The 21,878-nt window shown below is 43.8% G+C and overlaps 1 protein-coding gene across 1 annotated transcript in view; it reads right to left on the minus strand.

The window, feature by feature from the left end:
- Positions 1-21,878, minus strand: part of LOC120303715 (t-SNARE domain-containing protein 1-like) — a gene marked incomplete at its 5' end in the record, with an annotated part of 105,873 nt that overhangs the window by 45,313 nt on the left and 38,682 nt on the right. Inside the window, 2 exons of the mRNA XM_039333419.1 lie at positions 19,605-19,687; positions 21,746-21,818. Of these exons, the coding sequence (XP_039189353.1) occupies positions 19,605-19,687; positions 21,746-21,818 (156 nt within the window). The remainder of the gene's footprint in view (positions 1-19,604; positions 19,688-21,745; positions 21,819-21,878) is intronic.

Consider the following 21,878-nt stretch of genomic DNA (forward strand, 5'->3'; position numbering starts at 1 on the left):
GAAAAATGTCCCAAGGGGGGGGGAGAGAGAGAGAGAGAGACAGACAGACAAAGAGAGACAAGAGAGAGAGAGACACAGACAGGCACAGAAAGAGAGACAAGAGAGAGAGAGAGAAAGAGAGAGAGAGAGAGACAGACAGACAGAGAAAGAGAGACAAGAGAGAGAGACAGACAGACACAGAAAGAGAGACAAGAGCGAAAGAGAGAGAGAAGAGACAGACACACACACAGAGAGAGACAAGAGAGAGACAGACAGATAGACAGACACAGAAAGAGAGACAAGAGAGAGAGAGAGAAAGAGAGAGACAGACAGACACAGAGAGACAAGAGAGAGACAGACAGACAGACAGACAGACACAGAAAGAGAGACAAGAGAGAGAGAGAGAGACAAGAGAGACAGACAGAGAAAGAGAGACAAGAGAAAGAGACAGACAGATAGACACAGAAAGAGACAAGAGAGAGAGAGAGACAGACAGACACAGAAAGAGAGACAAGAGAGAAAGACAGACAGATAGACAGACACAGAAAGAGAGACAAGAGAGAAAGACAGACAGATAGACAGACACAGAAAGAGAGACAAGAGAGAGAGAGACAGAGAGACAAGAGAGAGAGAAAGAGACAGACAGACAGACAGAGAAAGAGAGACAAGAGAGAAAGACAGACAGATAGACAGACACAGAGAGACAAGAGAGAGAGAGAGACAGAGACGAGAGAGAGAGAGACAGACAGACAGACACAGAGAGACGAGAGAGAGAGAGAGAGAGAGAGAGAAGAGAGAGACAGACAGACACAGAGAGACAAGAGAGAGACAGACAGATAGACAGACACAGAAAGAGAGACAAGAGAGAGAGAGAGAGCGGGAGACAGAGAAAGAGAGAGACAGACAGACACAGAAAGAGAGACAAGAGAGAGGGGGGACAGAGAGAAAAAGACAGAAAGACAGACACAGAGAGACAGAGAGAGACAGAAACACAGAGAGAGGGACAGAGAGAAAGAGACAGACACAGAAAGACAAGAGAGAGAGAATGAGAGAGAGACAGAGAAAGGGACAGAGAGAAAGAGAGAGAGAGACAGACAGACAGACACAAGAGACAAGAGAGAGAGAAAGAGACACAGAGGGACAGAGAGAAAGAGACAGACAGACACAGAGAGAGAGAGAGAAGAGAGAGAGAGAAAGAGACAGAGACAAAGAGACAGACACACAGAGAGACAGACAGAGGGAGAGAGAGAGAGAGAATACATCTATGTTTGAGAGAAATCTTAAAAACTGTCAGACATCAACACACTGGGGAATATTCATATCTCAACGGCTCGTCAAGCTACAAGAGTTTTTGAAGGTTTCTTTATTAATTCAACGATGGACAGATGGAATTAATTATCGCCATTTTTTTTTTTTTTTGCATATTTAGGAAAGATATTAGTATTGACACTTCGGAGCGCTTCCCAGTTCCAGCTGGAGTGGTTTGGAGACATTAAATGCATAAGTATAACAGGCAATTTGGACGTGAATAGAAAAGGAACGGCAGATGTATCGGTTGCGAATTTAGAATAATTATTATAGCTGTCCTACCCTGGATCTCCTCAGTGGGGACGCTGGAAGGGTCTGGTTTTAGGGCAGCTCTGAAACCTCTTAACTCAAAGGTATAGCAGGAGTTCAAGGTGGCCAACTTTCCAGCCTTACCTCAAGAGGCTGAGGACTAGTGCAAACCAATAGAAGGGGATTCTTAGTAGCTCAAGATTGAACTGCGGGGTCCTTGGTGCTCTGTGTTGTTTTCTTGCAGATGTTTCATTACCCAAGGAGGTAACATCATCAGTGCTAGAAAGGAATGGGTTGGCTCCACTGTTTACATACAAGTGCCTTGCCCTGTCAGCCATCCACAGGCACACAGAGATAAATATCTGTATACTACGCAAAAGAGACAATCAAAAAGCTAGGAAGGAAAATGAAACACCAAAATTCTCGCCAGCCATCGACACCCAGAGAAGCAGAGAAGCGGAGATTCCCACCGACATTAACATGGGACCACCATCAAATAGTAAAGAAGGAACTACCTAAACATAGAGATCCAGTCCCTTCTAGCACTGATGATGTGACTTAGTTGGGTAATGAAATGTTTGCAAGGAAACAACCAAGCTAAGGAACTCTAAGGACCCCACAGTCCTCCTCCTCCCCCCCCTCCTCCTCTCCCCTTCTCCATTCCACAAAGCCCACTCCGGTCTAACACGGATGATGTTACCTAGTTAGGTAATGAAACTTCTGCAAGAAAACAACTAAGCTCAGAGTACATCAAAAACTCCACTGAGTGTAAAATCTGTGAAGAAGAAGAAGAAGAAGAAGAAGAAGAAGAAGAAGAAGAAGAAGAAGAAGAAGAAGAAGAAGAAGAAGAAGAAGAAGAAGAAGAAGAAGAAGAAGAAGAAGAAGAAGAAGAAGAAGAAGAAGAAGAATAAGAAGAAGAAGAAGAAGAAGAAGAAGAATAAGAAGAAGAAGAAGAAGAAGAAGAAGAAGAAGAAGAAGAAGAAGAAGAAGAAGAAGAAGAAGAAGAAGAAGAAGAAGAAGAAGAAGAAGAAGAAGAAGAAGAAGAAGAAGAAGTACCAATAGTAATAGGCACCTGGGTCCTGGGTAAGGACTCGATAAGTAGACAAAATGCCAAATCCAGTCTGAACATCTGGCTGACTGTGCGATGATCCATAATAATAATAATAAGCTGGAAGAGACCTTGGAGGTCATCTAGTCCAACCCCCTGCTCAGGCAGAAAACCCTATACCATTTCGGGCAAATGTCTGTCCAGTCTCTTCTTAAAAGCTTCCAGTGTTGGAGCATTCACCGCTTCTGGAGGCAGGTTGTTCCACTGGTTAATTGTTCTAACTGTCAGGAAGTTTCTCCTTAGTTCTAGGTTGCTTCTCTCCTTGAGCAGTTTCCATCTGTTGCTTCTTGTCCTGCCTTCAGGAGCTTTGGAGAATAGCTTGACTCCCTCTTCTTTGTGGCAGCCCCTGAGATATTGGAAGACTGCTATCGTGTCCCCCCTCGTCCTTCTCTTCATTAAACTAGACATACCCAATTCCAGCAACCGTTCCTTATATGCTTTAGCCTCCAGTCCCCTAATCATCTTTGTTGCTCTTCTCTGCACTCTTTCTAGAGTCTCTTTTTTACATTGTGGTGACCAAAACTGGAAGCAGTATTCCAAGTGCGGCCTTCCCAAGGCCTTGTAAAGTGTATTAACACTTCACGTGATCTTGATTCTATCTGTCTGTTATCCCTCTGCTTGGCCCTGGACTAGGTCTTTCTCTTAAAATAGTTGCGAAAGGCAATTAAGGATACGACATTTTCTTTTCTTGAATCCTCAGCAGCTGAAACCCCTTCCTAAAAATCACATTCCCCAGCTCTAATTTAAAGGAGCTGAATTGTAAACAAGTGATGATCTGCTGCAGGAATTGGGTTTCTCAAGTCTAGTGAAAAGAAGGACCAGACTAGAATAATAACTTTATTGTCACTTTGAATGTACACAAATTGGCCTACATTAAAATGAAATGTCTAGGGGTGACATGATAGCAAACGTCCAATATTTGAGGGGCTACGTCAAAGAAGAGGGGAGTCAAGCTATTCTCCAAAGCGCCTGAAGGCAGGACAAGAAACAATGAATGAAAACTTATCAAGGAGAGAAGCAACCTGGAACTAAGGAGAAACGTCTTAGTGAGAACAATGAACCAGTGGAACGACCTGCCTCCAGAAGTTGTGAGTGCTCCGTCACTGGAGGCTTTTAAGCAGAAATTGGACAGCCAGTTGTCTGTAATGGTATATAATCTCCTGCCTGAGCAGTGGGTTCAATCAGAAAATAGAGCTGGAAGGGACCTTGGAGGTCTTCTAGTCTAACCCCCTGCTCAAGCAGGAGAACAACAAGAGTATGCTGGCTGTGGAATTCTGGGAGTTGAAGTCCACAAGCCTTAAAATTGTCAAGGTTGAGAAACACTGCCCTATACCCTTACAGATAGGTAGCTATCCAGTCTCTTCTTAAAAACCTCCAGAGATGAAGCACCCACAACTTCTGGAGGCCAGCTGTTCCACTGGTTAGTTGTCCTCACTGTTAGGAAGTTTCTCCTTAATTCCAAGTTGCTTCTCTCCTTGATTAGTTTCCATCCATCATTTTTGGTCCTGCCTTCTGGTGCTTTGGAGAATAAATTGACCCCCTTTTCTTTGTGGCAGCCCCTCAAAGACTGGAATACTGCTATCCTGTCATTCCTAGTCCTTCTTTTCTCTAGACTAACCATACCCAATTCCTGCAGCCGTTCAGAGTAGGACCTTGAAGGTCTTCTCCTACGGGTTGCACTAGAAGATCTCTTGTTATTCGGTTAAATCCAGCTGAGTAGCATCACCTATTGTAGAATACATCTTTGCCCTCGGCGTCTGTTTTCCGAATAGACACCTAGCCTTCACCCCACGGAGGAGAAGGGTGAGTCCATTAGCTCACCCCCTTCCTTGGTCTCCAAAAGCCTCCCCCCCCCGCCCGGTGAAACCGGGGTGGAGCAATTTGCAGGCCAACCCCGCTTTAACTCTCCTCCCTTCTTCCCTCCGTGAAGAACACAGTGAGTAAAGTGCAGCTCTATTGATGAACCATCTTGGTTTTTTTTTTTTAAAGAGCACAGAGGGATATAGTTCCATAACCCCACACGCCCCCCCCCATTGATACGGCAAAGGGCTGCTTGCTTTTGACCACCAGGCAACGCCGTCAAGTTCTCCGAGAACACAACGCAAGATTAATTTCAGGCTTGGCATTTGCTCACACGCGCAGACGGTCCTTCCAATGTTGATCAGATGCAAATCGCGGTGTGTGTGTGTGTGTGTGTGTGTGCACGTGTGCATGTGTGTGTGTGTGTGGAGTAGGTGTTGCACTAAAGAAAACAGACCTGGAAATAAAACCAAGCGAGGGTTGTTCTTGGAGGCAAAAGGGAAACACTCAGAATGTGCTGTTCTAACAGATCATGCATTGTGCCCTGGAAGTGTGTGTGTGTCTCTCTGTGTGTGTGTGTGTCTGTGTTGCCTTCAAGCTGATCTTGACCTTCTCTGTTACAGAGAAGTTTTTCTTTAACGCTCTTTAAAATTCACTCTGGCTGTTTTCGTTTTGACGCTAACATTTTTCTTACTGGCTTCAATCTTACCTCTCCGGGAATAGAATAGAGCTGGAAGGGACCTTGGAGGTCTTCTAGTCCAGCCTCCCCTGCTCAAGCAGGAGAACCTATATCATCTCAGACAAGTGACTGTCCAGTTTATTCTTAAAAACCTCCAGTGATTGAGCGCCCATGATTTCTGGTGGCAAGCTGTTCCACTGGTTAGTTAGAATAGAATAGAATAGAATAGAATAGAAGAGAAGAGAAGAGAAGAGAAGAGAAGAGAAGAGAAGAGAAGAGAAGAGAAGAGAAGAGAAGAGGAGCTGGAAGGGACTTTGGAGGTCATCTAGTCCAAACCCCTGCTCAAGCAGGAGAACCATACCATTTCAGATAGGTGGCTGTCCAGTCTCTTCTTAAAAACCTCCAGTGATGGAGCGCCCATGATTTCTGGTGGCAAGCTGTTCCACTGGTTAGTTAGAATAGAATAGAATAGAATAGAATAGAATAGAATAGAATAGAATAGAATAGAATAGAATAGAATAGAGCTGGAAGGGACCTTGGAGATCTTCTAGTCCAGCCCCCTGCTCAAGCAGGAGAACCTATACCATCTCAGACAAGTGACTGTCCAGTCTCTTCTTTAAAACCTCCAGTGATTGAGTGCCCATGATTTCTGGTGGCAAGCTGTTCCACTGGTTAATTAGAATAGAATAGAATAGAATAGAATAGAATAGAATAGAATAGAATAGAATAGAATAGAATAGAATAGAATAGAATAGAATAGAAAATATGGAATGGAATAGAATAAAAAATATGGAATGGAATGGAATAGAAAATATGGAATGGAATGGAACAGAGTAGAGTAGAGTAGACTAGAGTAGAATAGAATAGAGCTGGAAGGGAACTTGGAGGTCTGCTAGTCCAGCCCCCTGCTCAAGCAGGAGAACCTGTACCATCTCAGCCAAATGACTGTCCAGTTTCTTCTTAAAAACCTCCAGTGATGGAGCGCCCACGACTTCTGAAGGCAAGCCCAGAATTTCTGTTCTAGCATGAGACATTTGTTAAGTGAGTTTTGCTCCATTATACCACTTCTTTTTTTTGCCATGGTGCTTAAGTGGAATACCTGCGGCTGATAGGTTAGTAAGCGCGAGAAAGAAATGGTGGCTTCCAAGGTGTGGAAATCCACCTGCCAAGAGAAACACACCTGAGATTTATTCTTGGCCCTGCTGTCCCTTCCAGCAGGTTGAAATTCCAAAATTCTATTTATAGGACAGCGTGGCTTCCTTCAGTAATGTGATTTTTGCTCTTTGAGCGTCGGCTACCTAGAGTCAGCTTTAACTGATTTTATTCCACTTTTAAATAGACTTTGCTCGCGCAGTCTGCTTTCACGCTCCGCTTTCAGCGTGGAGGGTTTCTGTTTTGAGATACTGGCCGTAAAATGATTTTATGCTTCTGACCGTAAGCTGGGTCGGGAAAACGTTCGATTCGCCATATTTACATGTCCTTAAATAGCCGAATAAATGCCGGAATAAGGCGTGCAACGGATTGTACAGGATTCAATTCACTGGAAGCTTCAGCTATATTAAAACCGGGCAGTATCAGTATTATAAACCATTGGAGTTATTTTATAGATTAGCTGTCCTCCAATTTTTCAGGAAAAATGGCAATTTTGGTGAGTTGATTACCTTGGGTGGAACACCAAAGATGCTTTTCTAGTCTTTTTTTTTAATCAAATTGATTTTTTTTTAAAAATTATATTTTCATTTTTATTTTATAGTTGCGTCCTATTGCAGGCTACTGAGAGTCATATCCTGTGACATCGGCGGTTATATACATGTGAGGAATAAGTAAATAAATGAAATAAACCTTGGCATACTCCACAGATAACAGGATAACAGAGTTGGAAGGGACCTTGGAGGTCATCTAGTCCAACCCCCTGCTCAGGGAGGAAGCCCTATACCATTTCGGACAAATGGCTGTCCAGTTTCTTCTTAAAAACCTCCAGTGTTGGAGCATTCACTGCTTCTGGAGGCAGGTTGTTCCATTGGTTAATTGTTCTCACTGTCAGGAAATTTTTCCTTAGTTCTAGGTTGCTTCTCTCCTTGATTGGTTTCCATCCATTGCTTCTTGTCCTGCATTCAGGCGCTTTGGAGAATAGCTTGACTGCCTCTTCTTTGGAGCAGCCCCTGAGATATTGGAAGACTGCTCTCCTGTCCCCCCTCATCCTTCTCTTCATTAAACTAGACATACCCAATTCTAGCAACTGTTCCTGATATGTTTTAGCCTCCAGTGTTGGATTTCACTTCTCAACAATTCATCCCAAGAGACTGCGACACCATTTTTGAACCATATGAAAAGATGTTCCTCAGAAGATGATGAAGTCTACTTTAACTGCTCTTTAGAAGGCCAGATCCTGAAGTTGAAACTAGTAGTAATAGTAGTAAAGTTGGAAGGGACCTTGGAGGTCATCTAGTCCAACTCCCTGCTCAAGCAGGAAGCCCTACACCATTTCGGACAAATGGCTGTCCAGTCTCTTCTTAAAAACTTCCAGTGTTGGCGCATTCACCGCTTCTTGTGGCAGGTTGTTCCACTGGTTAATTGTTCTGACTGTCAGGAAGCTTCTCCTTAGTTCCAGGTTGCTTCTCTCCTTGGTTAGTTTCCATCCGTTGCTTCTTGTCCTGCCTTCAGGTGCTTTGGAGAACAGCTTGACTCCCTCTTCTTTGGGGCAGCCCCTGAGATACTGGAATGCTGCTATCCTGTCCCCCCTCGTCCTTCTCTTCATTAGACTAGACAGACCCAATTTCTGCAACCGAAGCAGCTTTTCAAGCTGAATGGCTACATTCAAGCAACACCTAATCAAGTTAATTGAATAGCTAGCAGTTGCTTTTACACAACATGCGAAGATTGATTAACTTTGCTTGGTTGATTGTTGATTGTTGTAGTGTTGCTTTGGATCTAGGCTGTTGAGCTCCTTCCTGAAAAAGGGGATTTACACTTAAGCAGTGGACGACAGATGATTGGGAAAAAAAAAATTGTTTCATTCCTTGTAATGTTTTTTGTAATTTTTACAATAGTATTTTTTCCCCATTTTATTCTTGTAAGCTACCCAGAATAGCCTCATGGTGAGATGGTGGCAAATAAACTGAATGAATGAATGAATGAATGTAGGCAGGCAGGCAAGGAAGGAAGGCAGGCAGGCAAGAAGGAGGAAGGAAGGAAGGAAGGAAGGAAGGAAGGAAGGAAGGAAGGAAGGAAGGAAGGAAGGAAGGAAGGAAGAAGGAGGGAAGGAGGGAGGGAGGGAGGGAGGGAAGGGGAGAAGGAAGGAAGGAAGGAAGAGGAAGGAAAGAAGAGGAAGGAAGAGGAAGGGAAGGGAGGCTGAAAAGGAAGGAAGGAGGGAGGGAAGGAAGGAAGGGAGGCTGAAAAGGAAGGAAGGGAGGAAGGGAAGGAGGGAAGGAAAAAGGAAGAAAAGAAGGAAGGAAGAGGAAGGAAGAGGAAAGGAAGGAAGAGGAAGGAAGGAAAGAGGGAGGGAAGGGAGGCTGAAAAGGAAGGAAGGAGGGAGGGAAGGAAGGAAGGGAGGCTGAAAAGGAAGGGAGGGAGGGAGGGAGGGAAGGAAAGAAGGAAGGAAGGAAGAGGAAGGAAGGAAGAGGAAGGGAGGAAAGAGGGAAAGAAGGAGGGAAGGGAGGCTGAAAAGGAAGGAAGGAGGGAGGGAAGGAAGGAACGAAGGGAGGCTGAAAAGGAAGAAAGGGGGGGAGGGAGGGAGGGAAGGAAAGAAGGAAGGAAGGAAGGAAGAGGAAGGAAGGAAGAGGAAGGAAGGAAAGAGGGAAAGAGGGAGGGAAAGGAGGCTGAAAAGGAAGGAAGGAAGGAAGGGAGGGAGGGAGGCTGAAAAGGGAGGGAGGGAGGGAGGGAGGGAAAGAAGGAATAGATACCTTGGACCTTAAAATGGACCTTTACATTCAGCAGCTCCCTTGTTTCCCTTCAGACTTCTGCCTTGAATTCATCCGTTTTTACCATTCTTCTTCCTTCCTCACAATGCCTCTAGGAGAGGTATCTTCCTCGTATTTATTTATTCAACCTACGATCCATTGATTTAAAGCTTGCCCAAGGTTATTTTTTTTTCTTCTCCCTCCCCCGGGTCCTTTGCATTAATTTTAAACACAGAATAAGGGCTTAGAGAGGGCCAGAGTGTCTCTTTTATAAATGGAGAAGGGAGGAGGGGAAAGGATGGAATAAAAGATTATTTTCAGTTAGCTTGGGGGGGGGGGCAAGGGAAGAGACTGAACAGAATCCGAGAAGGGTTTATTGTTTTTTTTAAAGGAGCAAAAAGGTTACCTTTTCGAAATGTGGATATACACACGCAAATAGAGTTTCTCTCTTCCTCGGCTCCTCCAGAGGAAGGCACAAAGCGAAAAGCCATGCAACTTTTATTGAGACAACGCGGTTTGCAAAAACACAAACAAGCAGCCAAACTGATGGAGGAGAGAAGCAACCTGGAACTTCCTAACAGCGAGAACAATTAACCAGTGGAATGGGCTTGCCTTCAGACGTTGTGGGTGCTCCATCACTGGAGGTTTTCAAGAACAGACTGGACAGCCACTTGTCTGAAATGGAACAGGGTCTCCTGCTTGAGCAGGGGGCTGGACTAGAAGACCTCCAAGGTCCCTTCCAGCTCTATTCTGATTCTAATCAAAAAGAGATCGAACTTAGAAGTCAGGAGAAGTTTCCTAACAGTGAGGACAATTAACCAGTGGAACGTCTTGCCTCTAGAAGTTGTGGGTGCTCCATCACTGGAGCTTTTTCAGAAGAAATTGGACAGCCATTTGTCTGGAGTCTTCCCCGTGTGCTTGGTGAGGAAGATGCTCTCAGAACATTGGTAAGGCCACACTTGGAATCCTGCATCCAGTTTTGCTCACCACGATGTAAGAAAGATGTTGAGACTCTAGGAAGAGTACAGAGAAGAGCAACAAAGATGATTAGGGGACTGGAGACTAAAACATCTAAGGAACGGTTGCTAGAATTGGGTATGTCTAGTTTAACGAAGAGAAGGACAAGGGGGGACATGATAGCAGTATTCCAATATCTCAGGGGCTGCCATAAAGAAGAGGGAATCAAGCTATTTTCCAAAGCACTTGAAGGCAGGACAAGAAGCAACGGGTGGAAACTAGTCAAGGAGAGAAGCAACCTAGAACTAAGGAGAAACTTCCTGAAAGTGAGGACAATTAATCAGTGGAACAACCTGCCTCCAGAAGCGGTGAATGCTCCAACACTGGAAGTTTTTAAGAAGAGACTGGACAGCCATTTGTCCGAAATGGTGTAGGGTTTCCTGCCTGAGCAGGGGGTTGGACTAGATGACCTCCAAGGTCCCTTCCAACTTTACTACTATTATTATTAGAACGTTCATTTAATAGGGACGTTGATGCCACATATCAAGTGAAACTCTGAAAAGAGAACACTACCAAAGCATCTTTTGATAATGGTTTTTCTCTCCCTATCCTTCACAAGGTCTTCCCAGTTGCAATGTATGGCTGTGAAAGTTGGACCATAAGAAAGGCTGAACGCCAAAGAATGGAGGCCTTTGAACTCTGGTGCTGGAGAAGACGCCTGCGAGTCCCCTGGACTGCAAGGTGATCCAACCGGTCAGTCCTAGAGGAGATCAACCCTGACTGCTCTTTAGAAGGCCAGATCCTGAAGTTGATACTCAAGTACTTTGGCCACCTAATGAGAAGGAAGGACTCGCTGGAGAAGAGCCTAATACTGGGAAAGATGGAGGGCAGTAGAAGAAGGGGATGACCGAGAATGAGGTGGCTGGATGGAGTCACTGAAGCAGGAGGTGTGAGCTTAAATGGAATCCAGAAGATGGTAGAGGACAGGAAGGCCTGGAGGAACGTTGTCCATGGGGTCACAATGGGTCGGACACGACTTTGCAACCAACCACAACCTTCAATTCCCTCATCTAAGTCATTTATCTTATGTCATTTTTCCTTGATAGAAAAAGTTCAACGCATAAGGCCTGGAGGAACGTTGTCCATGGGATCACAATGGATCGGACACGACTTTGCAACTAACAACAACATCCTTCACAATCTCCCTTCGCTGCTTTTTTTTACAGAAAGCAGAGAAAGGAAGAAAAAAATCACTGTTCAGCAACAGCCACCAAGGATTTTGATTGTGAGATTAAGAGAAAATAGGCAACATTACTGTCCTATTAAGGAAAAGATTAATATTATGAAAGAAGACTAGCATTCAATTACCTTGTTTCTGCAACCTTTTAAACGTTACTCTACAATTCATGTCTCCATTGGCCCTTTTTTGGCTTTTGTTACTTACTAATGGTACCTTCAAAGCAATACCCTGATGTAGCCCAACAGCCTCTATTTGTGCTTAGTAGAGTCATCCTCATAAGCACAATCTGTATTCACCTAGACACGGTTAATTTCCAGCCTCTATTGATATAAATGGAGACATTAGAAACTTAAGTGCTCAACAAACATGGGAAGGACTTTTTTAGGTATAGGCTAAGTGGATGGGAGGGGGGGGGGAAACCTTTTATTTTACAGGGAGAAGGCTAGATCATCCTTCCCCAGATAGATTTTGACAAAGGAATTCCCTGGAGTTTGCTATGGCTTCCATGAAACATAATGGTCCTCACGCAGCTTGGTGGCTTTCTTGCAGATGTTTCATTACCCAACTAGGTAACATCATCAGTGCTAGAACGGAGTGGGATTTGTGAAGAGAAGAGGAGGAGGAGGAGGAAGAGGAGGAAGAGGAGGAGGAGGAGGAGGAGGAGGACTATGGAGTACTTAATGCTCTCAGAGCTTGGTTGTTTTCTTGCAGATGTTTCATTACCCAACTAGGTAGTATCATCAGTGCTAGAAGGGAGTGGGGTTTGTGGAGAGGATGATGATGATGATGATGATGATGATGATGATGATAATAATAATAATAATAAACTGGAAGGGACCTTGGAGGTCATCTAGTCTAACCCCCTGCTCGGGCAGGAAACCCTATACCATTTCGGACAAATGGCTGTCCAGTCTCCTCTTTAAAACTTCCAGTGTTGGAGCATTCACCGCTTCTGGAGGCAGGTTGTTCCACTGGTTAATTGTTCTCACTGTCAGGAAGTTTCTCCTTAGTTCCAGGTTGCTTCTCTCCTTGATGCGTTTCCATCCGTTGCTTTTTGTCCTGCCTTCAAGTGCTCTAGGGAATAGCTTGACTCCTTCTTCTTTGGGGCAACCCTGAGATATTGGAACACTGCTATCCTGTCCCCCCTCGTCCTTCTCTTCATTAAACTAGACCTACCCAATTCCAGCAACCATTCCTCCTATGTTTTAGCCTCCAGTCCCCTAATCATCTTTGTTGCTCTTCTCTGTACTCTTTCCAGAGTCTCAACATCTTTTTTACATCGTGGTGACCAAAACTGGATGCAGGATTCCAAGTGTGGCCTCACCAAGGCATGGTCAGAAGGTCATAAAAGAGGAACACATGACCTTGGGACACAGTGATGGTCATAAGTACAAACCACTTGCCATGCAGCTGAATTTTGATCACATGGTCATGGGGATGCTGCAAATGTCATAGCTGTGAAAAACAGGCCCAAGTCACTTTTTTCACTGCCTATGTGCAGGACTCCTTCTACAAGCAAAATGCATTTTAAAAACTCAGGGGCTTGATGAGCTGTGAGATAGCTACTTTCCAGTTAGGTCTGGCTATCCATTTTAATTGTCCTTTTTTCCCCATGTCTTTATTATTATTTTATTTTGCAACAAAAACAGTCTTGAAGCAAAGGAAACTTAGCAGGAAAAAACTGAATTGCTTCATTTGACTTTCCTTTCTCCACGCGCTGAACGTGGTTACTGAACTTGTCTACTTTTCTGGATTTGCAGAATGTAGCCAACAATAAACTAGATGGAAAGGGCTGGTTTTGCAGAATATACTCAGCCCCATAAACACACACACGCACACAAACACTAAAGCCATTTAAAATGAATCGGGCTTAATTGAACTGGTTAATCATGTCCAAATGCGCTGCTGGTAGAGAAATATTCTAGTTCTTCCAGCATTCCGATATGGTTTTTTTTTTAAAAAAAAAGGGCAGAAAATGTTCTTATTGTTTTGCATGAATCCAAATATATATTTGAGTCTTTTTTAAAAAAACAACAACAACCTAATGTTCAGACTTTGAATAATCAACAAAGCCAATTTGTCCTCACTATAGATATAGATACGTAGATATGAAAGATAGATAGAGATGATAGATAGAAAGATATAGAGATAGAGATAAAGAGATAGACATATAGAGATAGATAGATAGATATAGAGAGATAGAGAGAGATAGAGAGATAAAGAGAGAGAGAGAGAGAGAGAGAGAGAGAGAGAGAGAGAGAGAGAGAGAGAGAGAGAGAGAGAGAACATATTTTTGCTTTAGTGAAAATAAAACATTATATTTGGTGGCTGCAAATTATGCCACGTAGACGTTTGGGACAGCAAAAACACACACAGGCTTGGAAAGGAAATTGTGATATTAAATGCCAGAGTCCACTGGATTTGGGCAGCCAATACTTTTAAATAAATAATAATGCTTCTGTCCTAGGATCACCACTAGGCACACCTACCCTAATTCTGCATTTCAGCTGGACAGCTGTCTTAAGTGGGCAATTACTTGTTGAATGTTAGCCTATTCCACGTTGTTGTTCCTCGTGTACCTTAATGGACTGTGGAGATTTCTTTCCTTTCTTTCTTTCTTTCTTTCTTTCTTTCTTTCTTTCTTTCTTTCTTTCTTTCTTTCTTTCCTCTCCTTCCTCCCTTTCTCTGTCAGTCTTCCTTCTTTCTCTCTTTCTATTTCTCTTTCTTTCTTTCTTTCTCTTTCTTTCTTTCTTTCTTTCTTTCTTTCTTTCTTTCTTTCTTTCTTTCTTTCTTTCTTTCTTTCCTCTCCTTCCTACCTTTCACTGTCAGTCTTCTTTTCTTTCTTTCTTTCTTTCTTTCTTTCTTTCTTTCTTTCTTTCTTTCTTTCTTTCTTTCTTTCTTTCTTTCTTTCTTTCTTTCTTTCTTTCTTTCTTTCTTTCTCCTCCAGGCAGTTAGATAAGGATTTACAGAATAAGGAGGTCAGACTTAGTTCTTTGGTGGCTACATAGAGATTCTAGGCTGATTCCTCTTTCAATTCCAACTCCAGGTTCTGCCACACATTCCCCCCTACAGTTTGATAACAACCGGGGCATTCAATTCAGGACCACCATGTTTGCTTAATCAATAATGATTAATTTTTCTAAATCCATAATTAGTGTATTAATTAGTGGTATATTTCCTTGATCTTCTTCCAATAGCATTCTCCTTCCTCAACCTTAAACAGGTATAACTCTTCATATTTTCAAGGCATAAATGATTCAATACAAACATCGTTTTCATGTTCGTACAAATAACGTCCACCTGACTTTTTTTTTTCCTAATCCACTGGTGTTGCATTTATTAAAAATCATCTTATTAGTCCACCGTTTTCATAGTGCTTATTTAAGCTTAATTTCCTCTTAACATTCAAGCCATTCTTATAATTTTCCCAGTATTGATTATCTAAATATCCAAACTTTTCATTTACACACACCTTACGTACTGAAGTAAGATCCATCTCTGTTTTCAGGCACATGTTGTTTTGAGGATACCGTCCCAATAGTTTCATCTTTCACGTATTTTAGAGATATTATACTACTTGTCAGCGACATTTCAAGGCCTTTTGAAGGTCTATTTATTTCACAGGGAGGCGACTGCTTTTCTCAGAAGAGGTCACCATCCACTGAAAACTAATTCCTAAGAAGGTGCCAGAGAAACACCTGCTCTCTCTCTCTAATCAGGACAGAGAACACAGCTGCCCAGATGTGGCCGGGGCTGCCTCTTCGTTTGCAAGACTGCCCTTTGATGATTAAAAGCACCTGGGACCTGACCCCCATCCAGCCAAAGGATTTCTCCTCTCTACATCTCCAGCTCGTTATTTATAAGAGGGTGTGGGAAGTCAGCCCCCCAGAGAAGGAAATATTAAAAGGGAAGAAAAATATATTTCCTCTAAGGATCTTAAAAAGGCAGAAAAGCATGCCCAGTTTGCTTAATAGCCCCAAGTCTGCCTCCCCCAAGCAGAAACCAGCTCTGTACAAATGCAGATGTAAACCATCAGGAGAGTTGGAGCTAGGAGGTTAGGAAGACAAAGACTTAAAATCTGCATATCCCACCTGAGACAGGACACAGCAGGATTAATTCACAAAGGCCAAAGGGCACACCCAGACTCAGGTCAGAATACATGACACAGGAAATAGCCTCAAAATAGGAATGGGGAAATAACTCCAAACAAAAGTCTTCAGAGGGTATAAAAACCCACTCCCCACATGTGCTCGGTCCTTTTTTTTTTCTCTTGCTGCCAGAACCATCTTCCTATCTGACTCTCCTCTCCAATAAACTACAACCTTCTTCCCAAAGCAGCTGCCATGTTTATTCCCGGCTTGGATGAACCAGAATGAAGACTTTTCTTCCAACAAGGGAGAAAGAGGTTTCAAACCAAGCAGAGAAACTCCTAACTATAAAATCCATTTGCAAAACAAGCAAACAAACAAAAAAGAAGAATAGCGTGAAATAAATATGGAAGCTGAAACTTCAAAAAACCTCCGTCACCAGGTGGGCCAACTGGCAATTCGCAGCTGCTTCCTGCACGAAGGTAAAACTCAAAATTTGCAAAGCAACGGCACTCCCCCAATCTGCCATCGCAAGCAGGGTTTTTTTTGGGGGGGGGGTGTTGGCCCAAGTACAAATTTTATGGAGTGCAAATTTTATGGAGGCCACCTGCTCTTCCCCATTCCTCCACGGAGATGAAAACAATATGGTTTTAATTGCATTGCATACTGCTCAGGCAAGCAGTATTTGCCTTTTACGCTCAGGTGCAAGGGGAGCCCTGAGGACTTGGTGTTTGTTAAGATGGATGGATGGGAATCTGGTATTTTTGGCCTGGCCTGGTTCACCAAAGGGGGTGGGTGTGTGAACTATTTTTAAATCCTTGTTTAGGTTTGGCAGGTAGACAAGTTCAAAAGTGATTTGATGAAAAGAATGGAGGAGGAGAAGGAGAAAAAGGAGGAGGGAAAAAGGACAAGGAGAAAAAGAAGGACAAGGAAAAAGAGGAGGAGGAGGAGTAGAGGGTGTGGAGGGGAGGGGGAAGGGGAGGAGGAAGAAGAGGTTGGAGGAAGAGGAGGAGGAGGGGAGGGGGAGGAGGAATAGGAAGAAGAAGAGGAAGGAGGAGGAGGGGGAGGAGGAAGAAGAAGAAGAAAAGGAAAAAGAAGAGGAAGAGGAAGAGGAGGAAGAAGAAGAGGAAGGAGGAAGAAGAGGAAGAAGAGGAGGAGGAAGAGAAAGAAGGAGGAAGAAGAAGGGGAAGAAGAAGAAGAAAAAGAAGAAGAGGAAGAGGAGGAGGAAGAAGACATATCTAGACATACCTAATTCCAACAACCGTTCCTTATATGCTTTAGCCTCCAGTCCCCTAATCATCTTTGTTGCTCTTCTCTGTACTCTTTCTAGAGTCTCAACATCTTTTTTACATCGTGGTGACCAAACTGGATGCCATATTCCAAGTGTGGCCTTCCCAAGGCCTTGTAAAGCAGTACTAATCCTTCACGTGATCTTGATTCCATCTCCCTGTTTATTCAACCAAGGATCGTATGAGCTGTTTTGGCTGCAGCCTCACACTGCTGGCTCATACTTAAGTGACTATCCACTCAGACCCCAAGATCCCTCAATAGTTACTACTATTGAGCCAGGTACCACCTGTTCTATGCCTGCGGATTTGCTTTTTCTTGTCTAAATGTAAAATCACTTACAGTAGTGGCCAAAATTGTGGAAACCTTTTGGGCAAAGTGTATTTTTTGAGGTTTGATGGCTAATAACACCACTTTTTTGGGGTGGAGTAGTACCATAAAATTATGTATCAATGGAAAGATAATTTAGTCAAGAATGTAGTGCAACAATGTTTGTTCAATTATCTGTACTGTATTCTATGAAAAGCTATAGCCAAATAACCAGAAAAAGGAAGCACAACTTGCTTAGGTTGACATCAGGTAGCTTTCCTTCATCTGATGGTAGCCAATGAGCATGAGTGTTTAACTTTAGAGAGCCAATCAGGTGTCCTCTTGTTTTGGCAACGAGCCAATCAGATCACAGTAGGATTCAGTTATTGATGTCATGTATTGAAGCCGAGAGGAGGACATTTGTCAGTGTGTTATGTGATCACTATCAAGTTGGTCGGGATTTTTTTTGTGTTCTTTCATTTAGTGAGCTTGTAAAACGTAATAAAATTAAAGTAATGGTGCAAAGAGTTGACTGGTTGCCCAGAAAGCGATGTAAAATGGTATTATTCAGTGAACAAGGCTATAGTTATAAAAAAATTATAAGCAAAATGGGTATAAACTTAGCCAAAGGTGGCATTTCTACTGAACACTTTTCCCAAAAGGTTTCCACAATTTTGGCCACTGCTGTAACAATTCGTTGAAAATTCTCCCTCGGAGAAAACCTTTTCTCTCAAATCCACTTCGTTAAACGTTTTGCCGTGTCATTCCAGAATTTGTCAATATGGTTTTTTTAAAAAATAAAATAAAAATAAAAATAAAATCCAGTTTTGCTGCCTGGTTGTTGTTTTTTTTCCCCACATACACACCTCAAAACTTGTCTGTATTTGCCTGGAACTTGCTTCAAGGCAAACAGGCTTAAAATCTAGCAGAAGTAAATCCTATTTTCCCTTGTATCACATCTGTTTGTGCTAGTTTCCCCTCACTTATCTACTTAGGGAATGTCAAAGATCCGAGCATGAAAAACGGCGCCTCGCTCAAAAGAGAACAATTATGGCTTCCATTTTTTTTCTGAGGGGAAAAATTTCAGCTGGATACGCCTCTCTCCGAGTGCCAATTTTTAATGGCAGCTATAAAGGGAGACATTTTGGAAAGATTCCTAAAGATGCCAGGAAAAGGGCTGGGCATTTTTCCAGCATCCGATTGTCTCGAATCTGCTCCTTAGAAGGCCAGATCCTGAAGTTGAAACTCAAGTACTTTGGCCACCTAATGAGAAGGAAGGATTCACTGGAGAAGAGCCTAATGCTGGGAAAGATGGAGGGCAATAGAAGAAGGGGACGACAAAGAATGAGATGGCTGGATGGAGTCACTGAAGCAGGAGGTGTGAATTTAAATGGACTCCAGAAGATGGTAGAGGACAGGAAGACCTGGAGGAACGTTGTCCATGGGGTCGCGATGGGTCGGACACGACTTCGCAATTAACAACAACAACAACAACAACTTACTGAAGTTCACTGAAGGAGTCGTACCACGAAAGCAACCAGCAAAAGGCACCGTCTTTCAACCCCCCTTACTCCAACCAGCCCTTCACCTCCCAACGATCCTCACTGGATTTTATTTCCCCATCACAAGGCCCATCACAAGACCCTCATCTCAGCTGATGTGACCCATCCCTGACCCCTCAAAGACCCATCCCAAGACCCTCAGCTGATGTGACCCATCCCAAGACCCATCAGAAGATTTGACATGACTCTCACAAGATCCATCACAAGACCCTCAGCTGATGTGACCCATGCCTGACCCTTCACAAGACCCCTCACAAGGCCCATCACCTCAGCTGATGTGACCCATCCCTGACCCCTCAAAGACCCATCACAAGACCCTCAGCTGATGTGACCCATCCCAAGACCCATCAGAAGATTTGACATGACTCTCACAAGATCCATCACAAGACCCTCAGCTGACGTGACCCATGCCTGACCTTTCACAAGACCCCTCACAAGGCCCATCACCTCAGCTGATGTGACCCATACCTGACCCCTCAAAGACCCATCACAAGACCCTCCGCAGATGTGACCCAACACAAGATTTGACATGACCCTCACAAGATCCATCACAAGACCCTCAGCTGATGTGACCCACGCCTCACTCTTCACAAGACCCTCACCTGAGGTGACCCTCATGTGACCCAACATAAGATTTGACATGACCCTCACAAGATCCATCACAAGACCCTCAGCTGATGTGACCCATGCCTGACCCCTCACAAGACCCATCACCTCAGCTGATGTGACCCACACCTGACTTCACAAGACCCTCACCTGAGGTGACTCTCATGTGACCCATCACAAGACCCATCACAAGATTTGACATGACCTTCATGGCTGATGTGACTCACACATGACCCCTCACAAGACCCCTTACAAGGCACATCATCTCAGCTAATGTGACCCACACCTGACCCGTCACAAGGCTCCTCACAAGACACATCACAAGAATCTCACCTGACATGACACACACCTCCCCCTCACAAGACCTACTGACCACCCTAACTCTTACAAGCGGAAGAATGCTGACACTGACACCTCTCAAATTCGTTACCTAGCCCAGCCTACAAAATGTTCAGAAACCAATCCACAAACTTGGAGAAGGAACCTGTACACACCCCGTCGTCTGTTTCTCTCCTTTAAAACAATCCACTTACTTGATGCTGACTCGCTTTGGCCAAATGCTCGTTGGCAGAGTCGACATTTGAGGAGGCCGTTTCGATGTTTGCCTCAATGCTATCTATAAATGAAAAGAAGGGCAGGTAATTACGGGACACAAAGGGACGGCTAAACCTGTGCTATTTAACGACTGCTCTGTTGGCGCATCTCAAGCTACACTCTAGGAAGCTCAGTAAATACAGCTAGTCCTCAACTTACGATCACAATTAAGCCTAGAATTTATGTTGCGCTACGTGATGTGAAGTGAGCACAGTAGCACATGCATTTTCTACGTCGCCTGAGAAAGGGACATCTACCTTCCCCTGTCCTGACCACTTTCTACAGAGGGACGATCGACAGCATCTGGTCTAGAATACGATAGAATAGAGCTGGAAGGGACCTTGGAGGTCTTCTAGTCCACCCCCTGCTCAAGCAGGAGGACTCAAACCAGGGGGTAGGCAACCTTGGCTCTTTTATCACTTGGGGACTTCAACTCCCAGAATTCCCGAGTCAGCATGGCTGGTTCAGGAATTCTGGGAATAATAATAATAATAATAATAACGATGATGATGATGTTGGAAGGGACCTTGGAGGTCATCTAATCCAACCCCCTGCTCAGTCAGGAAACTCTATACCATTTCAGACAAAGGGCTGTCCAGTCTCTTCTTAAAAACTTTCAATGTTGGAGCATTCACAATTTCTGGAGGCAGGTTGTTCCACTGGTTAATTGTTCTCACGCTTCAGGAAATTTCTCCTTAGTTCTAGGTTGGTTCTCTCCTTGGTTACTTTCCATCTGTTGCTTCTTGTCCTGCCTTCAGGTGCTTTGGAGAATAGCTTGACTCCCTCTTCTTTGTGGCAGCCCCTGAGATACTGGAAGACCGCTATCATGTCTCCCCTATTTCTTCTTTTCCTTAGACTAGCCAGACCTAAATCCCGCAGCTGTTCTTCGTATGTTTTAGCCTCCGGGCCTTTGATCATCTTAGTTGCTCTTGTCTGAATTTTTTCCAAACTCTCAACATCTTTTTTGTGATATGGTGACCAAAAGCGGCTGCAGTATTTGAGGTGTGGTCTTATAAAGTGGTACTAATACTACATGTGATCTTGATTCTATGCCTCTGTTTATACAATCCAGGATTGTGTTAGCTTTTTTGTCTGCTGCTGCACACTGCTGGCTCATAGTCAAGTGATCGTCCACTAGGACTCCAAGGTCCCTCTCACAGTTACTGGTTTTGAGCCAGGTCTTGCCCAGTCTGTATTTGTTCCTTTGGTTTTTCCTGTCTAAATGTAAAACTTTGCTTTTCTCCACAGTAAAACTCATTTTGTTGGATAGGGCCCATTGTTCAAGTTGGTCAAGATCTTTTTGGATCCTGAGTTGGTCTTCTGGGGTGTTGACTACTCCTGCCAATTTGATGTCATCTGTGAATTTAATGAGCTCCCCTTCAATTCCTAGTGACAGATTTTATTTTATCTTCCTGGGCTCCAAGATCACCACAGATGAGGACTGCAGCCAAGAAATTAAAAGACGCTTGCTCCTGGGGAGGAAAGCTATGGCAAATCTAGATAGCATACTAAAAAGCAGAGACGTCACCCTGCCAACAAAAGTGCTTATCGTCAAGGCCATGGTTTTCCCAATTGCAATGTATGGCTGTGAAAGTTGACCATAAGAAAGGCTGAGCGCCAAAGAATTGAGGCCTTTGAACTCTGGTGCTGGAGAAGACTCCTGCGAGTCCCCGGGACTGCAAGGCGATCCAACCGGTCAGTCCTAGAAGAGATCAACCCCGACTGCTCTTTAGAAGGCCAGATCCTGAAGTTGAAACTCAAGTACTTTGGCCACCTAATGAGAAGGAAGGACTCCCTGGAGAAGAGCCTAATACTGGGAAAGATGGAGAGCAAGAGAAGAAGGGGATGACCGAGAATGAGGTGGCTGGATGGAGTCACTGAAGCAGGAGGTGTGAGCTTCAATGGACTCCAGAAGATGGTAGAGGACAGGAAGGCCTGGAGGAACATTGTCCATGGGGTGGTGATGGGTTGGACATGACTTCGGAACTAACAACAACCTTCAATTCCCTCATCTAAGTCATTTATCTTATCTTACCTTGATAGAAAAAATTCAACGCATAAGAACTAGGATGATACCTACCTATTGTGTCTCCCTGTTCATACACCATAGATGCCAAGTCTTTAATGATCTGGTTGACATCCAACATATCACTCTGGAAAAAAACAAAATAAGGAAGAAAACCGTGAGTTCAAAAATCCATAGATGAACATTT

Source organism: Crotalus tigris, unplaced genomic scaffold (genome assembly GCF_016545835.1).
Source record: "Crotalus tigris isolate CLP2741 ecotype Arizona unplaced genomic scaffold, ASM1654583v1 scf7180000024477.215749, whole genome shotgun sequence".
NCBI classification, from domain to species: Eukaryota; Metazoa; Chordata; class Lepidosauria; order Squamata; family Viperidae; genus Crotalus; species Crotalus tigris.